The sequence below is a fragment of the Anoplophora glabripennis genome, unplaced genomic scaffold (assembly GCF_000390285.2).
Source record: "Anoplophora glabripennis isolate ALB-LARVAE unplaced genomic scaffold, Agla_2.0 scaffold35, whole genome shotgun sequence".
NCBI lineage: Eukaryota > Metazoa > Arthropoda > Insecta > Coleoptera > Cerambycidae > Anoplophora > Anoplophora glabripennis.
In genome coordinates this window covers 427889-455053 of record NW_019417117.1, presented here as the reverse complement: position 1 = coordinate 455053, position 27165 = coordinate 427889, and the positions used below count along the sequence as shown (strand labels likewise).

At 34.1% G+C, this 27165-nt stretch overlaps 1 protein-coding gene across 1 annotated transcript; it reads left to right on the top strand.

Annotated features, from left to right (window-relative positions):
• The first annotated feature begins 370 nt into the window (after nt 1-370).
• LOC108912584 (proteasome-associated protein ECM29 homolog) lies at nt 371-25586 on the top strand. Its single transcript, XM_018717850.2, has 24 exons — nt 371-427; nt 645-775; nt 828-944; nt 1003-1271; nt 1326-1461; nt 1521-1660; nt 1713-1982; nt 2168-2605; nt 2658-2880; nt 2930-3125; nt 6181-6537; nt 6590-6906; nt 11971-12295; nt 12346-12520; nt 12933-13221; nt 13277-13519; nt 13999-14120; nt 16614-16836; nt 16891-17047; nt 17108-17266; nt 20468-20745; nt 21882-22045; nt 22171-22700; nt 25269-25586. Exons 1-24 carry the CDS (start codon nt 403-405, stop codon nt 25472-25474), a joined length of 5490 nt encoding a protein of 1829 aa, XP_018573366.1. The 5' UTR covers nt 371-402; the 3' UTR covers nt 25475-25586.
• The last annotated feature ends 1579 nt before the right edge of the window (nt 25587-27165 follow it).

The window sequence follows — 27165 nt, the reverse complement described above, 5'->3', positions numbered from 1 at the left end:
GAGAGCGATAAAGTAAGCCATAGAAATCCATGTGATAGACAAGGATGGCTATAATGAAGGCGTCTAATTAGTCAACGCTCATTTCGCCCTTCCACAAATAAGAAGTGGATCTTATTTGTGGAAGGGCGAAATGGGCGTTGACTAATTAGACGCCTTTATTATAGTTATCCTTGTCTATCACATGTATTTCTATGGCTTACTTTATCGCTCTCACGTAACTTCTGATAGACCATCGGTACTTTCCAACACTGTAGTTTACTAGGTCTATGAGCTTATTGGAATCTTGGAGCATACACGTATGTCCGATATGCACCGATACCAGTATTCACGCGAAAAAAAGCCTTGTAATGTTAGTCAGATGTCAGATTAACATTTGACAGCGGTTTGACAGAAAAATAAATTATGGCTGCACAAGCAGATGAATTAAGTAAGTTTATTTATTTATTTATTTCAATTAATGCTTTTTAAATAGAATATTAACAGTACTATATATTATGTTATGTATTTGATAATTAAACATACATTTCATATGTTCTTCAACTTCATTTCTGTTAGTTGAATAGGTAATGCTCAAATTTTGAAATGTCATCTATTTACTTATATTAATTAATTTATTAAATATTAAAATTATTCAATACTTTTAGTGCTCTTGGAGAGAGTATTCCTCAGACTGGGATCTGCAGAAACTGATGAACAATTGCAAAATGTTTTATGCAAGTTTCTTCCACCAGTTTTACTTAAACTGTCATCTCAACAGGAAGGTGTACGAAAAAAGGTAGTACGTTGTCAAGTCATGAGGCTTATTTATAAACATTATAATGTTTAAGGTGATGGAATTGTTGATTCATGTTAACAGAAGAATAAAAATGCGACCTATGGTTCAACTTCCTGTAGAGGCTCTACTAACTCAGTATCAGGATCCTGCAGCTACATCATTTGTAACGGTAAAGAAGTCTGTAATCATTCAATAGTACTTAAATTAAATTTTTTAATCCTTTTTAGAATTTCACTATTATCTACTTAAAATCTGGCTTCCCAAGATTACCTATAGAGAAACAAGCTGAACTTGTACCGTCTGTTTTAAATGCTTTGGAAAATAAACCTGTGTCTCATTTAGACAGTTTACTTTTGTTAATCATACCATTATTGGGTAAAGTGAAAGTACCCACTGAGCCTGAAAAAGTGACGAATCTGTTTGGACTAAATGAGAAACCACAAATTGCAAAGCATTTATTGGATATGTTGTTGGACATGATATTGTTACCATATAGGTAAGACAATCAAATGTCTTATGGGAGGGTAAGACTTAGTTTTGTAATTTTTAGTGCACTGTCGCCACAGACGTCTGATAGTGATCAACAGTCCGGTAGTGTTTCTTTACCTGTGCCACCTTGCATGAGTGATAGTTCGTATAAAAGATTGACTACTAATAACCCCATGAAACCTGAGGAATTAGAAGAGGTATATTATTATTCTCTTTTAGGTTTATAGGTACCCACATTATTTATATATAATTTTAGATTAAACTGGGAATAGTAAAATTTTTGGGACACGGCGTTTTTAACAATGACGATATTTTGATTCATTTAGTGGTAGCTGCTGCAGATACTAGGTTCGGTGTTGCAAATTTAGCTGATATGGAGTTGAAAAAAGTAGTAGGGTATGTTTCGAAGCGCACTAAAGCGGACTCTTATAAAAATAATACATTTTAGATCTGCAGATTGGAGTTCACCTCACATTTCTCTTCCTTTGTATTCCCTGTTTTTGGGTACACAAGCGAAAAACGTTAAGCCGGAAAACAAAAAGTCTCCAGCCAATACGAGGATAAGGCTTAAGCTCTTGACCCATTTGTGCAGAGTTACTGGAACAGGTTTCATCTTTCCTCAGTGCATACAGATCGTTTTTGATTCTTTATATGGCAGCCATTCCAACACCAGACTAAAAACTTTGGCACTGAATTTTTCTGGGAATATAATAAGATAGTAGGTATCATTTATTATATTATAGAGTTAGCATTTAAATGACGTTTATAAACGAGTTTTTCTAATTCACTAAATTATTCAAATTTATTAAAATAGTTAATTGAAAGAATTTAAAATTAATTTCTGGATAGTATTCTGGAGAACCCCCTAAAATACTGGCCCCGCTTAGTTACAATTTTTTTTAGCGCGAAAGAGGAGTCTCTGGGTAGGGTGGCCCCTGTTCTGCTTTCTGGCTTACAGAAACTGATAAAAGAGTGTGACGAAGTACACCAGGGTCAGACTTATGTCTTAATTGGCATGTTAGCTCAACGTTTTCCGAAGATAGTATACCACGATGTCGGACTATTAGAGATGTACTTTACAAACATGGAGAATGCCAACCCCGATCTACGTTTACAGATCAGAGAGGGCCTCCTTAACTTGATCCTGGCCTATAAATACGACATTCTACCCGAAGAAGCGGATAAGGATGGCAGATTGAATTTAATTTATGTTTTGGTTAGGTGCAAGATGAGTTCCGAGGAACCTATGGTAAGGTTTAGCGGTGTACGGACTTTGGCCACCATTTTTCCTTCCGATCATGTCCCGTCGAAGTTTTTATTGCTTGTCGCCACAGGAGATGTGTACGTTTCCTTTAATTTATTTTTAAAATCCTACATATAGGTTTTTTTTTAGGAAGGATGATGTGTCCGCAGAAGCTTACAAGGCATTGTATGGCACGAGGAAAAACGACGTCGATTTATCTAAGGAAAAATCTAAAGAGAAAATCGTAATGCCGCCGTTTGAAGAAATTACCAACTATGTATACAGCGAAGCTGAACTAAACATGAAGGACACTTCTAAGTGTTTTACGGTTGGGAATCATGTCTTGCCGTTTAAAATAAATACTTACGTTGAGGTAACGATTACAACATTTGTATTATTGTTATTAATTTACAGTTTTCCAGATATTAATTTATTTAAGGCTGTGTTTGATCAAAGATCTAGAAGTACCCTTGACGAGGGACATTTTGAAGCATCCATGCGAATTCACTCCTAAGATAAGGGAGTTGCTTGGAAGTATGAGCGGAGATGAGAAAAAGCATAAAAACTCCTTAATTCAGTACATAACTTTGGTCAGGGAACTGTTAATAGCCAATCCAGGTGTGTATATTTTGCTTTTGTGAGTAATTAATTAATTATTTTCAGTAGTAGTAATGGTTACCTTTTGGATCTCGGGAATAGAGAACAAAAAAAGAAATTAATCATCGTATATGGCTTTATTGTTTTTCAAAATATTTTCCGGAACATCAATACACTTTTGCTTGAGCTCGAACCAATTTTCAAAGTATTTTTTCCATCTGATTGAGGTATGTCCAAAACATGCCTTTTGAATGCGTTGCTTCTTCAGGTGTCGAAAAACGTTCCTCATAATTTATTTTTTATGTGCGGGAATAAAAAAAAGTCATTGGGTGCCAAATCAGGCCTGTACGGCGGATGACTCATCAATTCGACTTTTTCGTTTCTTATGTCTCTTGTTTGTGTTGATGTGTGAGAGCTCGCATTATCCTAATGGAGAATAATGTGTCTTTAGCACTTGGTTTCCCATATTTTTCCAAAAACTTCTGGCAAATAAATGGTACAGTTACGTCTGGTTTTTCCGAAAAAAATTGGTGACTATTTGCTTCATGTGTGAACAACTTTTATTGGATTTGGCTCATCTTGAAAGACTCACATTCATACACACATAGATCTATGATTTGTCACCTGTTCACCTGTTGTGGACGTATTTTGAGTATTATATTTTTTAAGTATTTCTTTCGATTAATCGACACCAACCTTTTTTTGAGCGTTTGTCAAATTATGTGGCAAAATAATTTTTTTGGCTGCCAAATGTTCATGCAATATTAAATGTTTGCTGGTCCCACTAATATCCAAGGATGCCCCAATCCCACAATAAGTCAAATGATCTTGCAATGTCAATTCACGCACAGCATCAATGTTTTCTGGAATAACAACCGATTACGACCTTAACAAAATTCGTCAGTGAGCGAACCACGACCAAGATTATATTCCGTATACCACCGATATACAGCGGTTTTTGATAATGCTTCAATAGACGAGTAAGTTTTTTGGCCGAGATTAATTTTTCAAATCATTTTAAAAAACACAAATAGCGCCTGTACGTCAAAACGTTTTGAGTAAATATACTGACAAAGAGTTGACCTATACGATAGGAGCATCGGTTGTCAGATGGCAGCACTAGGATCGTCCATTCCTGAAATGTAAAAGATAACCTTCGTATTTAGCATAAGCTATTTAACATACATATTGTAGGGAGCTTTATCTCGGTGGCTGTTTCAGGAAGGCACACTATATTTTTCTTTAAAACTTTATATTTCCATAAAAGCATAAACGTTAAACTCTTAAATCGCACACATAACATAATACATAACCTCTTTCCTTTCCCTGTCTAACCATAAGCCTAAGGCCGGTGTCCCATGCATCCGAATTCCGACGATACGAAGGTTCGAAAGTGTTCCTATTGGTTAATATACATTCAAATTTTTACCGCTCATTTTCATCCGAAATTTTTTAAATTCATACAACGTCGGAAAAAGTAGAAATAATTTTAACTTTTATCCGAAATCGTACGTTTTTTAACCTCACTTTTTTATTTCTTATGATTGTTGTTCTTTATTTCTTATGATTGTTGTTTGGTATATTTACAGTCAAATAAATGTTATATTATAATTTCGAATGCAGAAAATATAATACTACGTATGTATATTTTCTACGATATATACCTATGGTTGTCATTTGAAAATGTTTCACGTTCATCTTGTAATAAATTCCATGGTTCTATACTTGATTTCTATGAGATTAATTTCGGATGCATGTGAATTATAATATTATCGTACGTATGAATTAAAATATTTTTGGATATCGTACATCGGAATTCGGATGTATGGGACACCGGCCTAACACCTTATTCCAGGTCTCCTCCTCTTCTTCTTATGGGAATAAGTAAATCGCGCGGGATTTTTAAATTTTTGTAACGGGTTATTGCAATATTACATTTAACAAGAGATAATAGCTAGTTAAAGCATTAGACGGTTGACAATCTATATTCAGGGTGTTCCTAAATAAGTGTTGCAACGGAAAACTGAAAATTCCTCTTGAAAAAAGAAACGTTCTTTTCCTCTTCCATTTTTCTATCCGGGCTTTCGTTATCGAGATACACGGTGTCAAAACTATATAATTTTAATTTTTTTGCCAATATCTTGGAACTGTTTGAACTGAGCTTCTGTACACACATTACCACTATTAATAGCTATTTTTTTGCACCATTCTTGAATACATTAGAACTGCCAGTGGTGGAGATTTTACAGTATCGTAAGGGTTCCCCCCCTAACTTTTACGCCACTGGAAAAATTGACATTTGACATCAAATTCTGAAGTGCTAATGAATTTTACACAAAAAGAGTTTTCTTGGTTCATTGCTCTAAAGTCAACCGTTTTCAAGAAAAATGACTTTATGAACAAAAACATTTTTCTAACGTTTCGAAAATCTTTTGTAATTCAAAAAATAAGTAGCAATAATTAACAATTTTAATGAAATTTAACAATGGTAGCTATTAATAGTGGTAATGTGTGTACAAGAGCTCAGTCCTGTAGTTCAAACGGTTCCTAAGATATTGGCAAAAAACTAAAAAAAAAAAATGTTGACACGTTGAAAACGAAAGCCCGGAGAGAAAAATGGAAGAAGAAAAAAATGTTTCTTTTTTCAAGAGGAATTTACAGTTTTCCATTGCGACACTTATTTAGGAACATCCTGTACGTATAGATTTTCAAAAAACAATTTTAAATTATTTAATACCTCTTTTTTTATATATTATATATTTTATATTAAAACGTTTAAAATTACGACAATGTTCACAATTTTTTATTTCTTTTATCTATAAATTCAAATCTTTTATAAATGACTGTGTAACAGACAAAAAATCCAATAATTGAAGTTTTATTGATATAAGTGTACTTCTATTACATTTTATCATTTTAATAAACAACACGTCATGATTTCGAATTTTTTGTATTTGTAAAAAGAACAGCAGAACAAAACTTTAAAATATAGTTACACTGTTGCATGATACTAAGATATTTCTTTGTTTATCAACTCTGTGTTTTCTTTGTTAATAAATTCTTGCTTCAATTTTAGCTCCCGAACCTTTCAGCTGCACCATAGAACTCACCGGTTGTGTCCCGGCTCTCCATAATCACCTACTAAAAGACCTTCAGTGGATCCGTGACCAATTAAACTCTACCAAAGAAGAAGTTAGAGAGTTGAGCACCATTCTCTATGCTGTTGTACTTACTCACTCGACGAATGACGGCGAATTCGAGACCGCAATCAATTATCTGATATCTCAAACTAGTAACAGTAAGAGTCTAGAGACGCAACATGGGGCATTACTTGCCCTGGGGACCTGCCTGGAGTTGAAGATTATGAACAAGAAGAGTGAAAATAATGATATGAAACACTGGAGCATTATAAAAACTAGCATCCAAGCGCTAGGTAGGTGATAATGCATTTGTGGCTTCTATGTACGTAACTTATATTTTTTCAGTCCCTTTTCTGAAGCATCAGAATCCTTTACTTGCCGGAGCGGCGTGTAGTAGCATTGGCTTAATTGGGAGAGTGTCTAGTCTGCCTTTGGAGGACGGTAAACCCTTGAAGAATGGAAGTCCAGACGCTAAAAGACCGGCCAGCGATAATATAACTAAAATAGATATCGTGAATCAGTTGCTGGACATTATGAATAACGTCAAATTGTCCGCTAAGATCAGGGAGAAGGCCGCAAAGTCTTTGGGCTTGTTATGTGTCGGGGAAGAATTTCCGCACACCCAGGAAGTCATTCGAGGTCTGTTGAATACTGCGAAAGAGGTAAGAAAATAATTTGTTTTAATATCAATAAAATTAATAAATGAAATATGTGCTTGAGATTTATCCTTGTTCAGTTATATTTTATTTGTAATTTGGAGAATCGAGGAGTATGTGTAAATTATCAGATTTGACAAGAGACGTGAAAACGTGCGGTATTGCAACTTACTTAAATTAATATTTTTGTTATTACTTACGTCCATAAACAAGCAATCATCATTTACCTATTCCATAACAATGTTCTCAAAAATGGGGAAATCTGGATAATATAGAGATTCCGATCATCCGTCTACTAGATGGCGCCATGTACAAAAAAATCCCTGTAACCATTGTCCATAATATAAATTGCAGAGGCCACAATGATTTCGCATTTTGCATTTTGATTGATTGCCATTGACATTTATAAATTTTGTATATTTTATCTTTTTTTTTCAGTTGTAACGACTTTTTCAGAATATCATATATGTATTTATACCACTTTCTGCATAATGTTTCGCATAATACAGAAATCAGTATCAATATACTGGTACAAGCATTATAGAGAAGTACTTAAAGCAATTATTACCTGGACAAAAAAAAATATGACCGTATAGAAAATTAAATTTTAAATTGAGTTTCTTGTTCTTGAAACTCGATCCAAAATGGCGATCATGGGCAAAAAAATTCGCAAAGTTGCAAAAAACGTTTTTTCTAAAATAACTAAAAAACTGTAGCTCCCATCGAAAAATTTTAAATGAGAAAGTTGTAGGTTTTAAAAAGATCTATCTACTGATTTTTTGTAAGTATCAATTGCTTTGTTACTTTTGGAGATATATCGAAAAAAACTTTAAAAATCTCCTCTTTTCTCTTCTTCTATAACTCGTTTACATTTACATTCCAATACTTGCCATTTACTGTAAGCATAGTCCACAGCAAGTCAAAAAAGTAGATTTTTGAAAAATTTAAAAATATTAATTATTTTTCGAGATATACCAATTTTTTGGTTCTCGAAAATTGACTAGGTCTTCTCAGCGGATAATCCTAAAGTAACGATTTTCGGTTTATTTCCTTTGTAAAGAGTTATATTACTATGCTGTTAAAAATTTTTGACGATTTTATTAATTTTAAGGATCAAAAAATGATTTTGAAAAAATCGTACGTTTTTGGGTACATTTTCTTCAAATTCAAGTTTTACTTTATGACGACGTTTATAGAAAGAAATTGCTGACATTTTTTCACGGAATTAAAAAAAAAAATTTCTATGACCTTCTGGAGCTGAGGTAACTTTTTTATCTAAAAAATCTAGAATATACAATTAACATTTTACAGCAATGCGCTAGATAGAGGTTGAATACTTATATTTCCAAGAAACAAAAATAATAGAATATGTTTCACTGATTTTTAGTATTAAATTGTAGTAATTAGTAATTTGCAAAAAATGAAGGTATTACACGAAAAATGCTGTTATAATAATAAATAATTATTAAAATGACCATAAAAGTAAAAAAATATATAAATTTAACAAAAATCAATATTTCCGGGACTATTTTGCTTCTAAGACCAAAATGATTATAATATTCGTGTCTATCTCGTCAAGCTACCCCTGATTAAGTACAAAAGGATTTTTCTCTAGATTTTTTTTTAAATAAAAAAGTTAGCTCGGCTCCAGAAGGTCATAGAAAACATTTTTTATTTAATTTCATGAAAAAATATCAGCAATTTCTTTCTATAAAAGTCGCTATAAAGTAAAAATTGAAAGTTATTTGAAAAAAATATACCCAAAAAGCAGGCAATTTTTTCAGTTATTTTTTTGATCCTTAAAATTAATAAAATCTCGTTAAAATTTTTTAATAGCATGGTAACACAACTCTTTACGAAGAAAATAAACTAAAAATCGGTACTGTCGTGTCACACACTGGATAAGATTTAGCCAATTTCTGCGAGGGCCTTTTTTTTAAAAAATCAATACATATATCGAAAAATAATCAATATTTTTAAATTTTTCAAAAATGTGCATTTTTGGCTTGTCGTGGGCTATATTTACAGTAAATAAATATGGGAACGTAAATGTAAATGAGTTATAGAAAAAAAAAAAGAAGATTTTTAAAGGTTTCTTCAATATATCTCGAAAAGTAACAAAACAATCGATATGTATAAAAAGGCAGTCGATATATTTTTTTAAAATCTGCAACTTTCTCATTTAAAATTTTTCGATTGGTGCTATAGTTTTTTAGTTATTTAAGAAAAACCGTTTTTTGCAACTTTGTGAATTTTTTTGGCCATGTTCGCCATTTTGGATCGAGTTTAAAAAACAAGAAACTCAATTTGAAATTTAATTTCCTATACGGTCATATTTTTTTTGTCCAGGTAATAATTTCTGCAAATTTAACATTAGGCCCTAACAGAATGCTTGGAATGCCTGGTAAAGATTGGGTTTCAGATAGGGCGAACAAATGAGTAGGACGGAAACGAACAGGAAAATACGCATGATAAACAAAGATAGCCGTAGTTTCATTGGGAACAATCTTCTCGGCGGTGTTGCTGAGATTTACCAGTAAATTTACTAATCCAAACTATTATCATCTTATCATCTTAAATTATTTCCACACATTTCATTATTATTTGATATGAATGAAAATAATGTTAGAAAGCACCAAATAAGTATGATTTATTTCCAATATTAGTACATTTGACGTACACTCCACCGCTGACAAAACAATACTGAACGAAACATCACGAGTCAAGCCGTTTAAGAAATTATGAGAGTTGAGACTGCTTGTGGCAACATTACCGAGAAGACCGTTCCCAACGAAACTATGGCTACCTTTGTTTATCATGCCTATTTTGCTATTCGTTTTTATTGTACTCATTTGTCCGCCTATCTGAAACCCAATCTTTGCCAGGTCTGTATAATAACGGATGTAATGAATTTTTTCAAGGGGTTACACCACTGTAACGGCCTAAAAAAAGCATGTTTTTGACAATTTCTTTTAACAGAACGAAAGGTAATAAGAAAGAAACTGTTTAAGTTTGTTATTAGCCGTGTATTAAGTGTACAGAATTTTTTTTTTTTCAAAATGGCGGCACTGGAGCTATTTTCTTGAAGCATGTTGCCGTCGAGGCGTTCCACGGCACGCACTAGAACTAGTGCAAATTTCAAGGTGGAACAAAAAAAAATTGCTCTTAATCTACTTAAGTATAGCTAGAGAAACACGTACGGGATTGTAGAAATATTGTTTTTTGTAAAATTAGCAAGTGTTTGAAGTAAAACGTTAAATTTTTGAAGAAAAGAAGGGCAGTTATATGTTTATAACAATTGTTTAAATTAACTTATCGAAAAATCCATACGTGTTTCTAAATGTTGTTTTAAATATGTGGTTAAGATTTCAAAAGAAAATATTGAAAATTGTTGGAGTTGGGTGCGTGCCTTTTTAAAAAAGAGTGTTTCGAGAAAAACGCGTTTAAAGTCTTAAAAATGAGTTTTAGACATGAAAAAATAAAAAATTTGACTGTTTTAAATTTTGCTTGAATTGTACACGCATACTCCCTAACGATATCTATGAGTGCATTAGAGAAGTTATAAATCAATAGGTAAGAAAGTGTGCGATACCTTCCGAGCAAGTATGTCCATAGCGCAGGTAGCCGTATGAGAGATGCCCGACACGTTTTAGGAAAAGCGCAAAATTAAAAAAAAAGTTTTCATGTATAAAACCTTTTGCCTCATATTCTAGAAGGTTCAAATTACCTTTTAAGCAAAAAAAAAACAAAGGATTTTATGAAAACTTTACAGTAGTGTAACCCTTTAACAAAAATCGAGTACAGTATAGACACTAATTCGAACTCACCTTAATATCCACTAATCTGGCCCGACGAGCCGACGAATGCCCGTTTCAATGGTCCGAACAAAACTCTTTAATTCGAACAAAATTCTTTTATGCGCGTCGGAACCTTTCTCGATTAGATCTTTTTAGTTGAAATATAATTGCCGTGCAAACTTGTCGATATTTATACGACATATTTTACGATAATGTTTGGTTTTATTGTTATTTTTTGCCTTCTCAGTAACACATAAAATCTAATTCATATTATATGTATGTACATAAACATATTTACATATGTACATATTTACAATCCAGTAATCCGAAAATATCGGTAATTCGAACCTATCTCTTTAAGCCCGTGTTTTAATTATTTCGGATTAAAGAGTCTATATTGTATTTAATTATAATTTTATTTTTATCTTTGTTATTTAAATACTATTCAACCACAATGTTATCTATTATTATTTTTACGATTTTAAAATGTAATGTGAATACCACAAAATACTTAAAATAATTCTAATTATGACATGCCATTGTAAAAAAATTAAACTAAACAAAAAGCTGTATTAAAAATAACAAAATTTATTTATTACTTTTTGTAAAAACACGAGCTCAATAGTAGGTAATAATAATCCTCGTAATCTACAAGGACAGGTAATATTTTTACAAAAAAAGTCACATATGTCACAAGCGCTGATGATAACAATAATTCTATAGGTGCGAGAAGCTGATGCTCCCTATGTGTGCGGATTGTTTCTAGATTTATTGGTACAGGACTGACATTTATTCTTTGTCGCCTTTTAAAATGTTGTAGTATACATCTTACAACAATGCCATAAAAATTATGTGGTTTTGTTTCAATTATAATCAGCAATAAGGGTTTACAATTTTACTTATTATAAATGCCACACCCTGTACAAACAAGGCTATTATGTTTTTAAACAGACAAAGTCTCCGGCAGCAATTTAGTGTTATTTTTTGGTATTCCAATTCTTCCAGCTTAATTGAAGAGTGTTTATTTAAATAAAAACTATCCTAAATCTATTCCTGTGTGCTCCATTTTATCACATAGTTTTTCAGACTGTTATGCTACAGTCTTACATTTGATAGCCTTAGTTAGTAGTCTTTGACCTATCCTTGTTGTTCTTGGGCTAGCCTCTGTGAGGGTGGAAGTGCAATGTAACTGGCTGCGACCAGGTACACAGCCCATGGCATAACAATCCGAAAAACCATTGTACATTAAATAACTTTGTCTCCTTTTTTAAAGACAAAAGATGTCGAGGTTCACTTTACAATCGGCGAGTCGCTAGTGATGTGCTGCCAAATCATTTGGTCTCCAGAAGCCAGAAATCCGTGGACTATCTCACCCTCAGACTACACCCCACTGACCGACAAACCCCTCCCGAACGACAACCTGGAGTGGCTGCTCGACGAGCTTCTCTCCTTAACCAAACAAACTCATCCGAATTCTAGGCAGGCTTCCTGTATTTGGTTGTTGAGTATCGTTAAGGGATGCGGTGAGAGGGAACCTATCACGGAACGGGTGCAGGCATTGCAGAACGTTTTCATGGATCTGTTGTGTGAAAGCAACGGTAAGCGATATCAACCCGATAACTTTTTAGGTTAAAATGCTTTGTTTTAGACATTGTGCAAGACGCTGCATCGAAAGCTGTGTGTGTTTTATACGATATATACAAATCCGAGGAACTGCTTCAGACGTTGGTGAAGCAGCTGACTTCTGGGACAAGGCAGGTGGCTCAGGTGACCAGCGATACGAAGTTATTTGAAGAAGGTCAGCTTGGTTCGGCGCCTACTGGGTAAGTTAGAAGTTCTTCGATTCTAGCCTATCTCTAGTTTTTGTTTTTGTTTCCCACAATGGTAGTTAGTGATAGGTTATGTTTTCATAATATCTACCGACGAAATTGCAGGATGCTCTCTGCCAGTGTGGCCATATTAAAGGCCTAAGCCTTTATTTATGCAACGCTCTGCTGTGTCACATGTATACTCACTTCATATCTGTAGCTAAGATATCAAAAGCAGTTGTATCACCATTGGCATCTTGATAAGTCCAAAACCAGTATATGAGTGGTGGTTTGACTGACGAATGGTCCTAACTGCTTTCTAGATATTGCGATTATAATTCAAAGCTTGTCGAGGCATTAGCTCCCAGAGTAGTTATCCGCAATATCATCAATTAAAAAAGATTTTGATAAATAATTCTATTTTTAGTGGTAACTTAACGACATATAAAGAGTTGTGTTCGCTGGCGTCCGACTTGAATAAACCGGATCTGATTTACCAGTTCATGCACCTTGCCAATCACAACGCGATCTGGAACTCTAAGAAGGGGGCAGCGTTCGGTTTTTCGAGCATAGCGGAAAAGTGTGGGGAAGCGCTCAAGGCTCACTTATCTCAAATAATACCGAAGCTTTATAGGTATCAATACGATCCCACACCCAGCATACAAGCCTCCATGCAGAATATTTGGAGGGTTTTAGTATCGGAGCCTCAAAAAATCGTAAGGTGTATTACCGTTTTCTTTTTTTCGGTCTTAGAGTATAATTTTTTCTTAGATGGATGAATTCTACAATGAAATCTTGGCCGATCTGTTAGAGAACATCAACTCCTCTCAATACAGAGTTAGGCAATCGTGCTGCTTGGCTTTGCAAGACTTTTTGAAGGGTTCTGGTAATAGAACTATTCACGATGCTGTTAATTCTATGAACGACCTGTGGACGAAACTCTTTAGGGTTATGGATGATCACCACGAGCAGACCAGGCTCACCGCTACCAGAACGGCAAAAATTTTGAGCAAGGTAAGAGATAAACCTTTGATTTATGATTTGTTTTGGTTGAATTTTTTTTGAGTGGGTTGCCACGTTGTCGTTTTAGATTTCTCAACATTCCGAGAAACATTCTTCTATTCTTTATGCTTTTCTTCAGAAGACTCTTTGAAATTGTAAATTAAACACGCTGGCTGGTATTTATTTGCTGTATGGGCTAATCCATGACGTTCCGTGCACAGTTTGAATTCTGTGGTCTGTGACATTCCGCTCTTCCATCTTAATAGTTGTCATTCCCAAATTCGAGGTAATTCTTTCCCATCTTGATTGAAATTATGTTAATTTGAAGACTAAGACAATCTCCAGTTTATTTCCAATTTCTGAAGAGAGCGTTGCATCTCACAGAATATCAACAATCTAAACCGATGATGTGGTAACCGGCCCAGTGATTATGTAACTACTGACAACTACCATGGAAGTCTGCGAACTCAGGTTGTGACTTGTTTTTTTAGCTTTGCATCAGAGGCTGTGACGTAAGTCAGGGCAAGGCGGGTGTTAAAATGGTGGAAGCTATTTTGCCGCCGCTGTTGAATGTCGGGATTACAAATTCCGTGTCGGAAATACGTTTAATATGGTAAGTTACCTATTACATATGTTCATATAAGGTGTTCGGATTTTATAATAAACGAATTTACGAGATGATTGTACTGATAAAAACAATGGTACAGCTGTGGACAAAAATTTATAAAAAGATCTAAAATATTTAAAGGGAATGGAGACTTTTTTTTGTCCGCCGGTCTACAAGTTTCTATGGCACTTTTGAAATTCAATATTAATGGAGTTATGTAATCTTGAATGTTATTTTCTTTTTAATTAATTTTTTGACATCTATTTTGAATTAAAAGACTTCTTTTTAAATAACTAATGAAAGTACAGTAAAAACATCTATTTACGGACACTTGGATAGCGGATATTTCTAAATAACTGACAATTCTTCTTTCACGGGATTTTACAATGGGGTTTTCTTAATATTACTATCTCTTATAGCTGTTTTACATTGACAATCTATTGATGAATAAATTGACGATGTTCTTCATGAATTAATTCACAAATTTATTGGTAAACAGTGTGGTTTTACACTGCTACAGACTTTGTCAAGTTTTTTGACGTATGAATCAGTTCTACCAATGAATCAAAGAAGCGAATAAATTTCAAAAGTGTTACCTTGCCACTCATAATTGTAGTGATATAACAGCGGTACCGTTCTGACACATATTATATAAATATTAGGGTTTGTAAATAACAAATCAGTAAAAAAGTACAACGCCACACAATTATTTACATATTCCAATAACATAACCTCTTTACTGATCTGAGGGTGGAAATCTGTTGGGTTGGTACTTCCGAACTTCATGAAGAAATTGACGAAAATTAGAACATGCTCTAATTCATCAAGAACTTGATGAATAAATTCATGAAGTTATTTGACAGCAGATTTGGTGCATTACACTTGTCCAATTTCTTGAAGAAGCGACTTCATGAATTAATTGATCAATAAATTGTCAATGTAAAGCAGCTATTAGGGTCGGTTGTATCGCAAATAGTTAACTAATAGCTGTTTTACATTGATAATTTATTGATGAATAAATTGACGAAGTTCTTCATGAATTAATTCACGAATTTATTGGTAAACAGTGTGGTTTTACACTGCTACAGACTTTATCAAGTTTTTTGACGCATAAATCAGTTCTACCAATGGTTCAAAGAAGCAAATAAATTTCAAAAATGTCACCTTGCCACTCATAATTGTAGTGATATAACAGCGGTACCGTTCTGACACATATTATATAAATATTAGTTTTTGTAAGTTGCAAATCAGTAAAAACAATGCAAAACTAGCACGATGCCACACAATTATTTACATATTCCAATAACATAACCTCATTACTGATCTGAGGCTGGAAATCTGTTGGGTTGGTACTTCCGGACTTCAAGAAGAAATTTGCTTTATAAACTGTGGTCCAAAAATGTTCCGTTGCGAAAATACGGGGTGATAAAATTTTAGGAAAAAGAAGGAAATTAATTAATATTTTTGAAACCGCTTGAGATATTTCAGTATTGAAAAATAAAAACGAAATTTAAAAATTTTTTCAAACAATAGAAATCTGAGGCAAAAAAGAATATTTCCAAAAACTGCTTGTTGATAAAACAGTTTTTAGTTGGATTTGTAAATTGCGAGACAAGAATATTCCCTTATCTGGACCTCTACTCAAAGTAAAGGCTTTGGATGCTGCTCAAAGCTTGCAGCTAACTGACTTCAAAGCTTCCAATGGTTGGTTGGAAAAATTTTGTTAGATGCATAAAATTTTCTGTAAAACCAGTTGTATTACATAAACTTTCAAAATATTGACGACTGGAAAGCTAAGTTGCAGTCATTATTGAAGGACTAAGCTTCAAAATATCTTTTTAGTGCCGATGAAAGACTTTTTTTCACGCAATTCCTACAAAAACATTTACATTAAAAGATAATACAGGGGAAAAATTTGTAAAGAAAATGTTAATTAATTAATTCAATGCTGGCTGGTACTGTACTATTATTTTTGTGAGTAAAAGCGTTTCTTAACCCTTTCGCTGCGCAATACGTCTGAACGTAGCTACCGCGCCGTGCGCGAAAGTTTATCACGTGCGAATTTATACGTCTGGAGCAGTTAGACCACTTATAGTTTTACATTATGTTGTGTTAAATTACGATTTACGATAAATTTTACGATTTTATTTTGAATAAAATACAGTATATGTACTAAATAGAAACTGAAAGAAACATGAACAATCTTGGTATTATTACCAGTACCTCTTTCCATAAAAATATTTGTCACAATCGGTATAAGCTCGCCCGCAAAAATTCGACTTACCAATTGCAATAACCCAGTCACCAATGCGCATGTTTGCGAATATATACGGTTTGAGCAGCCTGATCCAATTTAACTATTCATGCGAATTAATACGTCTGGAGCAGTTTGAGCCCTATAAATTTTAAGCAAATATATACGTCTGGAGCAGTGAAAGGGTTAAATTTTTTGCTTGTAGTAAAATCGAACTGAACTGAACTAACACATTTTGTATACAGCTTGCAAACCATATCGGAACTGGTGACATCTGCCGGTAAACAACTAAAACCGTTCTTGCCAAAGCTCATCCCGGCTCTTTTGCAAGCGACAGGCGAACTGGAGTCGACAAAGTTATCGTACCTCAGTACCATGTTAGGAGCTCAGTCGCAAGCCCAAGAAGCGATCGACAGTGCCCGCGCTTCGTTCGCCAAGTCACATTTCACCACGGAAACCGTTTCGAAGGTAAGTCCTGCTTATAGTAGTCGTCGGAGTTCTGTTGACCGAATAGTTTTGTAGAGCCTGCAATACGCAGACGCTTCCATATTAGAGGAGTTAGTGCCGAAGATAGTAGATCTGATGAGGGGATCTGTAGGACTAGGTACTAGAATTGCATGCGCCCATTTTATCACATTGCTGGTGGTTCAGTTGGGGCAAGACGTTCAGCCTTACACAGGTTAGGAAGCACCGGGGGTTAGTTGAGGTTTTTTTGCTAAACGAGGCTTTGTCGTTATAGGAAAGTTTTTGGCTGCGTTAGTGAACGGCCTCACTGATAGGAATGCCGCAATTAGGAAACATTACGCTACCGCCATCGGGCATTTGGTTTCCACTGCCAAGGAGTCTAGTCTAGAGAAATTGTTTGCTAAGTTGCAACATTGGTACTTTGAGAGAGAAGGTAAATTGATGTTTATTTGATATGCGCCATAAAGAAAACACCGTACAGGGTGTAACGTTGAACGGGAGACGTATTTATACCAAGAGATTACTTTAGACTTTTAGAAATATATCATAGATTTGTTTTCTCAGTTCCGTCATGAATATTTTTTAACCTTTTTCTCATCTTCATTTTTATATATGTTTTTGCATAATATCGCCCATAAATTTAACAATAAAGACACACAAGAAAGAAAAAATGGGTTACCGCACATTTCACAGAGAAATAAATTATCAAACATAAAAATTCTGACTTGTCGTCCACCAAGTAATAAACGGGAATGACTAAGGGCAACAACGCAATAGAGTATGAATGAGGATAGGTGGCGGGAAATTTAAATAAACGTTACGATACAGAAATTAGTCATTAGAAATGAATTACATTCAACTTGTGTTTATTTGTGTAATTCATTTTGGAATAATAAAATAAAATGAGAAATTTTCAAATTTTCAAACAATGCATTTTGATAAATTATGGCATTTTTAATATAATTTTTCATTTTAAAATTAACATTTCAATAATTTCAGTATATTTTTTAGAATACTTTTGGTTGCAATAACAACGGATCACAGTATAATACTACATTATGTCAAATTGTATTATATGTACTTTCATAAATGCAATCGCTTTAAACTCTTGTCTTATAATCATAGTATTATGCTACTTATGCATGTAACTAAATCATATTTAAACTTTTCCACGTGATCACAGTGTGCACATAATCTAAAATATGTAAAAGTTCTTTGCAAAACAAGCAGTGTATGCTTTGTGTCTGTCGATTAGTTGATGCTCTCGAGTGGTGTGCGGAGGTTCTGGCTCCACAATCTTCTCTTCAACAGCTTTTTTCCTGCTTTTGCTATTTTCTGTTCTAGTTCTCAAGCACTCATACATTCTGTTGGTCATAAATTTTCCTTTCTTCCGACTGTTCTTCATCCGACATTTTATAGGTTAAAGCATCAGCTGTGAGCGCGATCATATAGCATAATATATACCTATACGAGGTCTGTTAGAAAAGTATCTGACTTTTGGCCGAAGAAAAAAAAATTGGAATGCCTGGAGCGTTGGAAACCTAATCACCCTCAAAGTAGTCTCCTTGGGACTTCACACAGTTCTCCCAGCGATGCTGCCATTGTTGGAAGCATTCCGAGAAGGCCTCTTTCGAAATAGAGTTTAGCTCGGCTGTCGTTGCAGCCATAATGTCCTCTCTTGTCTAAAATCGCTTTCCTTTTAATGGCCTCTTGAGTTTGGGGGACAGCCAGATGTCGCAGAGGGCCATATCAGGAGACTGTCGAATGCAGGCGTCTGGTTTTTCGCCAAAAAAGTCTCAATCAAGTGCGAGGTATATACTGGAGCATTGTCGTGATGAATGCGCCAATTTCTTGTTGACCACAAATCCGGTCTCTTGTGCCGCACAGCATGACGTAGACGTCTGAAGACATTCTTGTAGTACTCTTTGGTGATTGTTTGACACTGAGGTGCGTACTCGTGGTGTACCACACCGTTGGAGTCAAAGAAAGCAGTCAGCATCACTTTGACGTTGCTACGCACTTGGCGGGCCTTCTTTGCTCTTGGTGACGTGGAATGCTTCCACTATGACGACTGGAATTTGGTTTCCGGGTCTTACCCGTACACCCAAGACTCGTCACCGGTGATGATGGTGTTCATGAAGTCGAGGTCACTGTTTGTGAAATCCAGCATGTCCTGTGAGACTTCAACACGAAGTTGCTTTTGCTCCGATGTGAACAGCTTCACACAAATTTTTCTGCAACTCTCTTCATGGCCAAATCTTGGGTTATACTGGAATTTGTCCAAAAAGTGCTGATGCCCATCTCCACAGCATTCATTTTGGGAATGTTGATGGCCGACCGGAGTGTGGCTCACTATCCACCGATGTGCGGCCGTCTTTAAAGCGGTTGTACCACTCCTTAATCTGTGTGATGCCCATAGCATCATCACCGAAAGCCGTCTGCATCTTCCGAATGATTTCCACTTGACTGTCGCCCAGTTTCTGGCAAAATTTTATGTAGTAGCGCCGCTCCAGTTGTTCCGTCATTTTCCTTGTGATAAAGAAACCGACGAGAACACTACGCAGTACCTCACTCAAACACTGCTTGCTAGTGACTGTCGCTATAGACAGACGGGAAAAAATTCACGTATGCGCACAAAGGTTTAAGGTAAGCTCATGCAAGCGGGCTTGATTCAAATCCATCAGGATTTCACAAAACAAAATAAGGTCGGATACTTTTCTAACAGACCTCGTATACATGACAAGGACTGTCGACTTACAAATAATAAACTCAGCATACTCGTGCGCTGTTGCCAAGTTTCTGTTGCAACTTTTGGCATTTATTGGGTAAAAAATAATAATTGAGGAATGGAAATATATAATTTTAAGTATTTTAAACTCGATTCTTCACTATCTACAAGCAAGATTCTCAATCTAGTTACTTTCTAGTCATAAAGATGATCGGGTGCTTCATCTTCAATTATTTTGTTACTGTTTAATATTTCTCTATCATACTTGGTAGATAGTTTAGGAAACATTAAACTGCGGTCAAACATAATTTTTCGTTATTCCCGGACGTATACAACAGTGAGAAAAGAGTATTTTTCCACCTCAATATTCTATGCGACTTGTAATTGTAATTTTTAAATATTTATTGCAAAAATAATATACTTTTACTTTTACTCGTAGAAGAAAATTTAACTGAAGGAAATGACGAAGTTTTTTTGTAGAATAATGTCAGCACGAGGAATTGCCAAGCACCGTAATGCACAAACCTTTGTTTCTAGGTGACACCAAAGACATGCACTTTAAATCAATTTTCACTACTTCCGTGACATAGTACACAGTAAACAGCAGATCGAAAGCACACTGCTTCTTTTATCAAACAATGATTATCGAAATGCACCAGCCCAGCACTACACCATTAACTTTAGATTAGCTTCTTCACCTAACCTCAGATTTATAATCTTATTTAAATTAACAAAATTAGGCAAACTGTTACAGTAGACACGTATCACACACAACTGTTATACAGGGTGTATCACTGTTAAATACAGAGATTTTGAGAAAAGATTTTTTTCTAAATTTTTGCCCTGTAACTATAAAACAATTTAATAGATAATATATTTATGACATTTAAATCTTCCGATTTACAGATGATTCTATAAGATCGGCTTGTGCCTATACGATCCAGTCGATAGGAATTCACAACCAGGAAATTTTGAAGTCACATGCCGATGTAGTACTACCTCTAGTTTTCTTTGCAATGCATGCAGAGAAAACCCCCGAAACGGAGAAAACTTTGGAGGTTTGGACGGAGATATGGTCGGAACAGAGCCCTGGTACTGAGACCGGTATCCGTCAGAATCTGGAGAACATTTGCAATATGCTGAAGATGGCTCTGGAATCGCCATCTTGGACCATGAAAGCGCAAGTAAATCACTTTTATATAATTATTCTATTATTATTATACAGGGTTGGAAAATCTACATGGTCCATCTGCCTTTACATGAGAGCGACAAAGTAAAGTAAAGAAATCTGTGCAATAGACAAGGGTGGCTATAGTGAAGACGTTTCATAATTTGAATAGTCACCGCCCGTTTCGGGTTAGAAGTGGGACTGACTATTCAGATTATGAAACATCTTCAATGTAATCATCCTTGTCTATCGCACGGATTTCTATGACTTACTTTATCGCTCTCACGTAATGGCCGATGTACCATGGGGACTTTCCAAACCTGTATGTATTAGGGTCTGTTCTAATCCCAGCAAGTTTTTATTTTGATCCAATTAATGCAAACCGTAAACTAATGAAAAGGAATATATCATGAGCCCTAAACCTAGTGAAAGGGAAAAAAACATAGCAAACGGAAATTCGGGAATGCCGATATTTTAAAATTAAAGTGCACAGGCATCTTTCTTGCACTTTTTTCTCTAAAATGCTTCGTTGTTAGGAAAAATCCTGACTTGATGGAGCATTTCTGATGGCTCCATCGTCTTCAGTGGGTCAAAATACAGGGGTGTCACTCTGTTAAAAAGTATGAAAAAATTATTTTTGTGTGCCTATGTTATCAGATTGACAACTAAGGGAACGTACCCATACTACGTGACCCGTTTTTTACAATTTTTTTGAAGACCCCCCCCTGAACGGGTCACGTAGCATGGATACGTTCCCTAATACCTGCACACACAATTCCATTTTTAACATTTATTGGATGAACTAAAATGTGAAAATAGTAATAAATCTTTCCTAATTGTACACTTATGACAAGCACTGACACACATCTGCGAAGAGTGAAACATGATGAGATTTAAAGAAGTTAAAAGCAATAGAAATAGGTGTTTTACGTGCAAGCCGAAATATTATTGGAATACTACGCGAAATAACAAGCACATTACAATTTCCGTGCAGAGAAAACACAAAATTATTTTATCCGTTTAAAAAATAGTAAAAATTATATTATAATTAATTGTTATAAAACAGACCTTTGTATGAATCTTGACCATGATTTTCATGTTTTAGTGCTAACCCTAACAGATGTAGTATTACTTAAAATTTAATTTTCACAGGCAGCTAACGCAGTCTCAACTATTGCCCAAAAATTAGGTAGCACCATGGATTCAACACATAGAAATACTTTAATAACCATTTTATTGAGCGGTCTTTCGGGTAGGACATGGAATGGGAAGGATAAACTTCTAAAAGCACTTTCCAGCATATGCAGCAACTGCAAGTAAGTCGCTTATTGTGAAAAGACCCTGTTTTGCATTACAAGTGTAGGCAGGGAGTGTAAAAGTTTGTTGTTATAACGCTCGTATTGTTTTGTAAGAGGTAGCGTAATAAATTGGGCATTTTTAGGGATGTCATTCAAGCCGACAAAGACATAGACATCAACGCAATCGTCGATGCGGTTGTAAAAGAAAGCCGCAAAGACGAAATCGTCTATAAGAACAGCGCCCTTCAGTGTTTAGGCGAAGTGCTGTCCTCCTTAGAAGTAGACAAGTTTGAGGAAGTTTACAACATTATACAGGGCGTTTTGAGTAACGAGAAGTCGAACAAAGACGAGGATGAAGACATATCGTCGGAGGAAGTGTCGAAAAACAGGGAACACAATATAAAACTCAAAGAGACTGCCTACGAGACATTAGGAAAAGCTTGGCCCGAGAACAGTAAAACTACTCAGGAAAAATACAGAGAGATGTTTGTAGAACACACGGTGGAGTGCTTGCCGACTGTTACTAGATCTGTTCAAATTAGCGTCATGTTGGCTCTGTATAACTATGTGGATAAATTGTTGTTGCTTAAAGAAACGAGTTTGGTGGAAGCGGAGCAGCAGAGTTTGGAGAAAATTATGCAAAACGTCATTAAGGCTGTGCAGTACTCTTTAGGTGAGAAAATTTGTATATAATTTAAATAGAATTCATTAAACTAATTTCCTTTATAAGCTCCTCGAAATGAATGTTTTGAGAACTAAAAGTAGTCTGCAAAAGGCCACTTTTCTGGGCTAGGCCAGCAAAACAATGTTGAAAATATTTTACTCCACATTCGCCAGTAAAGGAAAATCTTATTACTGGAAAGATTTCTCCAACAGAATTTTGATTTGAAACCATTTCAGTCGATAATCCTTAGGCTTTGGGGGACGTTGATAAATCTGCAGTATTCTCTCCTAAAATTAATTTGATACTTGCTTTTTTTAAATGGTTCCCCCATATAACCTCAAGCGGCAGATGACAAATGCCATCTACCAGGTCGTTTTAATGTTATCAATTTGGACCCAGTATCGACAAGTGTAGCAGACATTTTTTTAGAAACATTTATCATAAATTTGGTTTTTCAATTTCATTTGTGAAAACTCAATTTTGTTTCTAACTTTTTTTTGCAAGTGTCATACATCGCCTCTGGACAGAGTAGTGTAATCTCAAACAGCATACGCAATTGGGAGCTACGGTATGCATTATTTGTCAAAACTCATCGTTTTTGATTCATTAGGGTGGCCCAAAAAAACTAATTTTTTTTTTCGTGGCTCTTGTGAAAATATGTTAGTTTATCCTGTTTTAAGAGCCCCAGCTCAAAAAAAATTTTTTTAGAAGTCGCGCAAGATTTTTAAGAATTTCTAAAATCGTCAAAACTTGATTTTTTTTTTAATTTTTTCTCGTTATTTTATCATTTCCTAGGTTGAAAAAAATCTCGATTCTGCAAATTTCAAATCGATATTTTGATTTCTAAAGGTTACTCATAATTATTTTAACTTTAAAAGTAGTGTACCTAAAATGTTTTCAAGCGACCTCTAAAAATAAATATCAACGAACTAATAATTTTTTTTATTGAATGGTATGAACAAAAGAATAGAAATAAATCACGAGACACTTAAAAAATTTCTCGAGGCAAAATTTACTACCGCACTGAGTATCAAATATTTATAATTTCAATGAACTAATAATTTTTTTTATTGAATGATGAACAAAAGAATAGAAATAAATCACGAGACACTTAAAAAATTTCTCGAGGCAAAATTTACTACCTCACTGTGAGTATCAAATATTTATAATTTTTCAATTTTTTTAAATTTAAGTGTCTCATGATTTATTTCTATTCATTTGTTCATCAAATTCAATAAAAAAAATTATTAGTTCGTTGATATTTATTTTTAGAGGTCGCTCAAAAACATTTAAGGTACACTACTACTAAGTTAAAATAATTATGAGTGACCTTTAGAAATTAAAATATCGATTTGAAATTTTCAGAATCGAGATTTATTTCAACCTAGAAAATGATAAAATAACGGGTAAAAAAATTCAATTTTTGAAAATTTTGGAAATTTTTAAAAATCTTGAGTGACCTCTAAAAATTTTTTTTTGAGCAGATTTTTTGAGAGGGCTCTTAAAACATGATAAACTAACATATTGTCACAAGAGACACGAAAAAAATATATTCGTTATACTTGTTTCTTCAATAGAAATTTGATAAACACTGATATAAATAACTTTATAAAATTAAACTTAATAATACAACACTGCATTATAAAAATTCTATTTCGATTTCAGCAAAATGTCGATTTCAAGAACACTGACAAACATTTAACACTGGTTTAACAATGGATTAATTATTAAGTATTCAAGTGTGTTTCTAAAATGTATCATTAGATATTGTTAAAATTTTACTAAACAAGGTGTCTTTAAGTAAGATATTTTATACAGAAATGGTAAATCAAAGTCCTCTGCTAAACGAATGTCAATTCGACTATCAGTTAGACGGACATTATCATTAAATCAACTTGTATCAAATCAAATGAGAGATGAGTACGAAAGTCACTGAATACTTGAAGACTTGAGCTGGTTCCTGTATTTACTCTGATAAAACCAGTTGTTATTAATATAAATCTTTTTAAAAAAAAATTATTGAATTGATTTTTCAAAATCTTCTCATTTCTAAATAAAAAATGAAGCAGACGCAATAGTGTCATTCTCGTTTCATAGAATTAACCTTTGCCGTTTATTTTTTGCATGTCTAGTGTTGTTGTCATATCACATAAGGTGGATTAACACGATATAGTTCACCTAAACTAGGTCAATGCTAGAGGTCATTGACACTGAGATTAACAAACTAAACACAGTGCTCTTAAAAAAATTGTAGCACCGTCACCTTTTTATTAAAAGTTAAAACGATTTTAAAAATTATTTGAAATTTATTAGATTAGTGAGTATTTTTATTTATTTTTAATTATTTATTCAATAAAATAGCACAAATAATTACATTAAAACATAAATTACTTTTACATGCAATTAGCAACATATGCCTCGCCACATATTATTTCCAATTGCATTTCTTCACTCTGCCTGAATTTTTTGTCGAAATTTGAGGTTTTTAGCGTTCTAGCGGATTGTGCTGAAAATTTTTTTATTTAACGTACACACAATGCTTTGACGGACTTGTTACATAAATAACTATTTTTTTAGGAATATCTAAGCATACCAGGTTGAGGAAGGAAGCTCTGAATGTGGTATTCTGTTTGGGAACCAAATTAAGGGAAAGGAACCGTACTCGAGAACTGGACAACTTGTGTAATATGTTCAAGGAAGTTTTACCCGATATCGCTAACGATAACCAGCCTGAGATAAAGTCCAGGGTTAACGATATAAAAAAAATGTTATGTGTTAACTAACTTATTTATTAACTGTTAATATTATTGATTTATTATACTGTTAAATATTAATGTGCCTCGGCATTTTTTACTTGATTTGGAATTCTGTTTTTAAAATATGATTTATAAAATTGTGGAAATATAGAAATTCCTATCGGTTTGTGTTTCATTTAATACCTAATTCCACAAAATTAAATTATAATAAGAATCTTTATAATGGAACATTTTTAAATCATTGTGTACCATACATTTTCCAAGATTTATGTATTTGCAACTATGAAATTTTTCTTATTGGTGCAGAAATAGATTTTTTTCACATTTAAAGTAATATTGTGACATAAATTCGTATATCAAAATCTGTAATCAGTACAGTCAAAGGTCCTTATTGGTGGTTCCCATAATTGGTATAATCTTTCCGATATCAATTGAAGAACCGAGAGGATGACGGTATGTACCAGGTTCGATCGCTAACGCAGCAACTCGGCTCTGAAATATTTGAAAAGTTTGTTCGCATATTTATTTAGCCATAGCCATAAACAGGTCTGGTCGAATTAAACGTGGTGGTAGAAATGTTTACGCCCAGTTGAAGAATGCGAGCACGGCCAAACAAAATGCAAATACAGTTGTATTGGGCCACCGGGCAATAAATCTCAGCAGTTGACAAGTGGTCGACAAATTGCCCAGCAGTGCAGTGCAGCAATGTGGAATTTGGTATGATTCAGGTAATTTTAATTTATTATAAACACCTTCTATTAATCATTCATATTACAATTCCGAAAGGGAGAAATAAGAGGAACATTTTGTTTACTAATATTGTCACAACATGGCATTTTACCTTTATCAGAAAACTTTTTTAGGGACGCCTATGAAACTCATTAAAGTTTATTGCCAGGCGTTTTTTTACATGTTCAACTGACTTCGGAAAGACTATACTGAATCTTTTTTTTCACAATTATTTCAATTTTGCATTTGTCTCAATAACTTTGATGGAATAATATCTCTTCAGCTTTGTTCAGAATTTATAATGTCAATTGTAATTTAAAAAGAAAATTAGTTCCTACAAGGAAAAAAACCCATGTGCGAATTCAAATGTTAATTGCAAACATTGTGCAAGTTGCAAATGGAATAAGACGAGATGGTTTTGAACTGATAGAATCAAGTGACTTTTAGGAGTCACTTGAATTGCACGATAAAGATTTGGCATAAACTGACTTGAAGGAAATGTTAAATCCCCATTTCGTTGAAGAGGAACCTTAAACGAGCGCTGAAAGTGTGATACTAAATTTTAAAAGCCGGAGTATAGGTTTACGGATGGCAAATAAGCTTTGTGATTTCTTTGTAAAAATTGATCCATTCATGGAAAGAAGTCTATTTTTTAAAGGTAAATTGATACTGCCACAGCTGAATATCAATTCGAAGAATTAAAATGTCTTATTAGCTGCAAAACAAGAATAAAATCACTAAGTAATTAAAACCATTGCCTAAACTGGATAATAATTAATAAGGCATTTTATTATTATTTTGCTATTTTGGAATGTATCCCCTATATTTCCATACAAAATGCCAAACTGTATTCGCGGTACATTTTCGGAACGTATTCCCCGGAGCTTTTACTATATTTACATATTGAACTAAAAAGTACCATTTAGTTCATTTGTATCGTAGGTACATATTCTTTTCGAAATAATAATAAATGTACACATGGGTTGCAT

Bases quoted from the DNA above. Each gene is read 5' to 3' on its own strand.
- LOC108912584 (XM_018717850.2), top strand. From the start codon at position 403: ATGGCTGCACAAGCAGATGAATTAA. The intron at 776-827 runs GTAGTACGTTGT...ATAATGTTTAAG, and splicing joins AGGAAGGTGTACGAAAAAAG to GTGATGGAATTGTTGATTCA. The intron at 13,520-13,998 runs GTAAGAGATAAA...TTGTTTTTTTAG, and splicing joins CGGCAAAAATTTTGAGCAAG to CTTTGCATCAGAGGCTGTGA.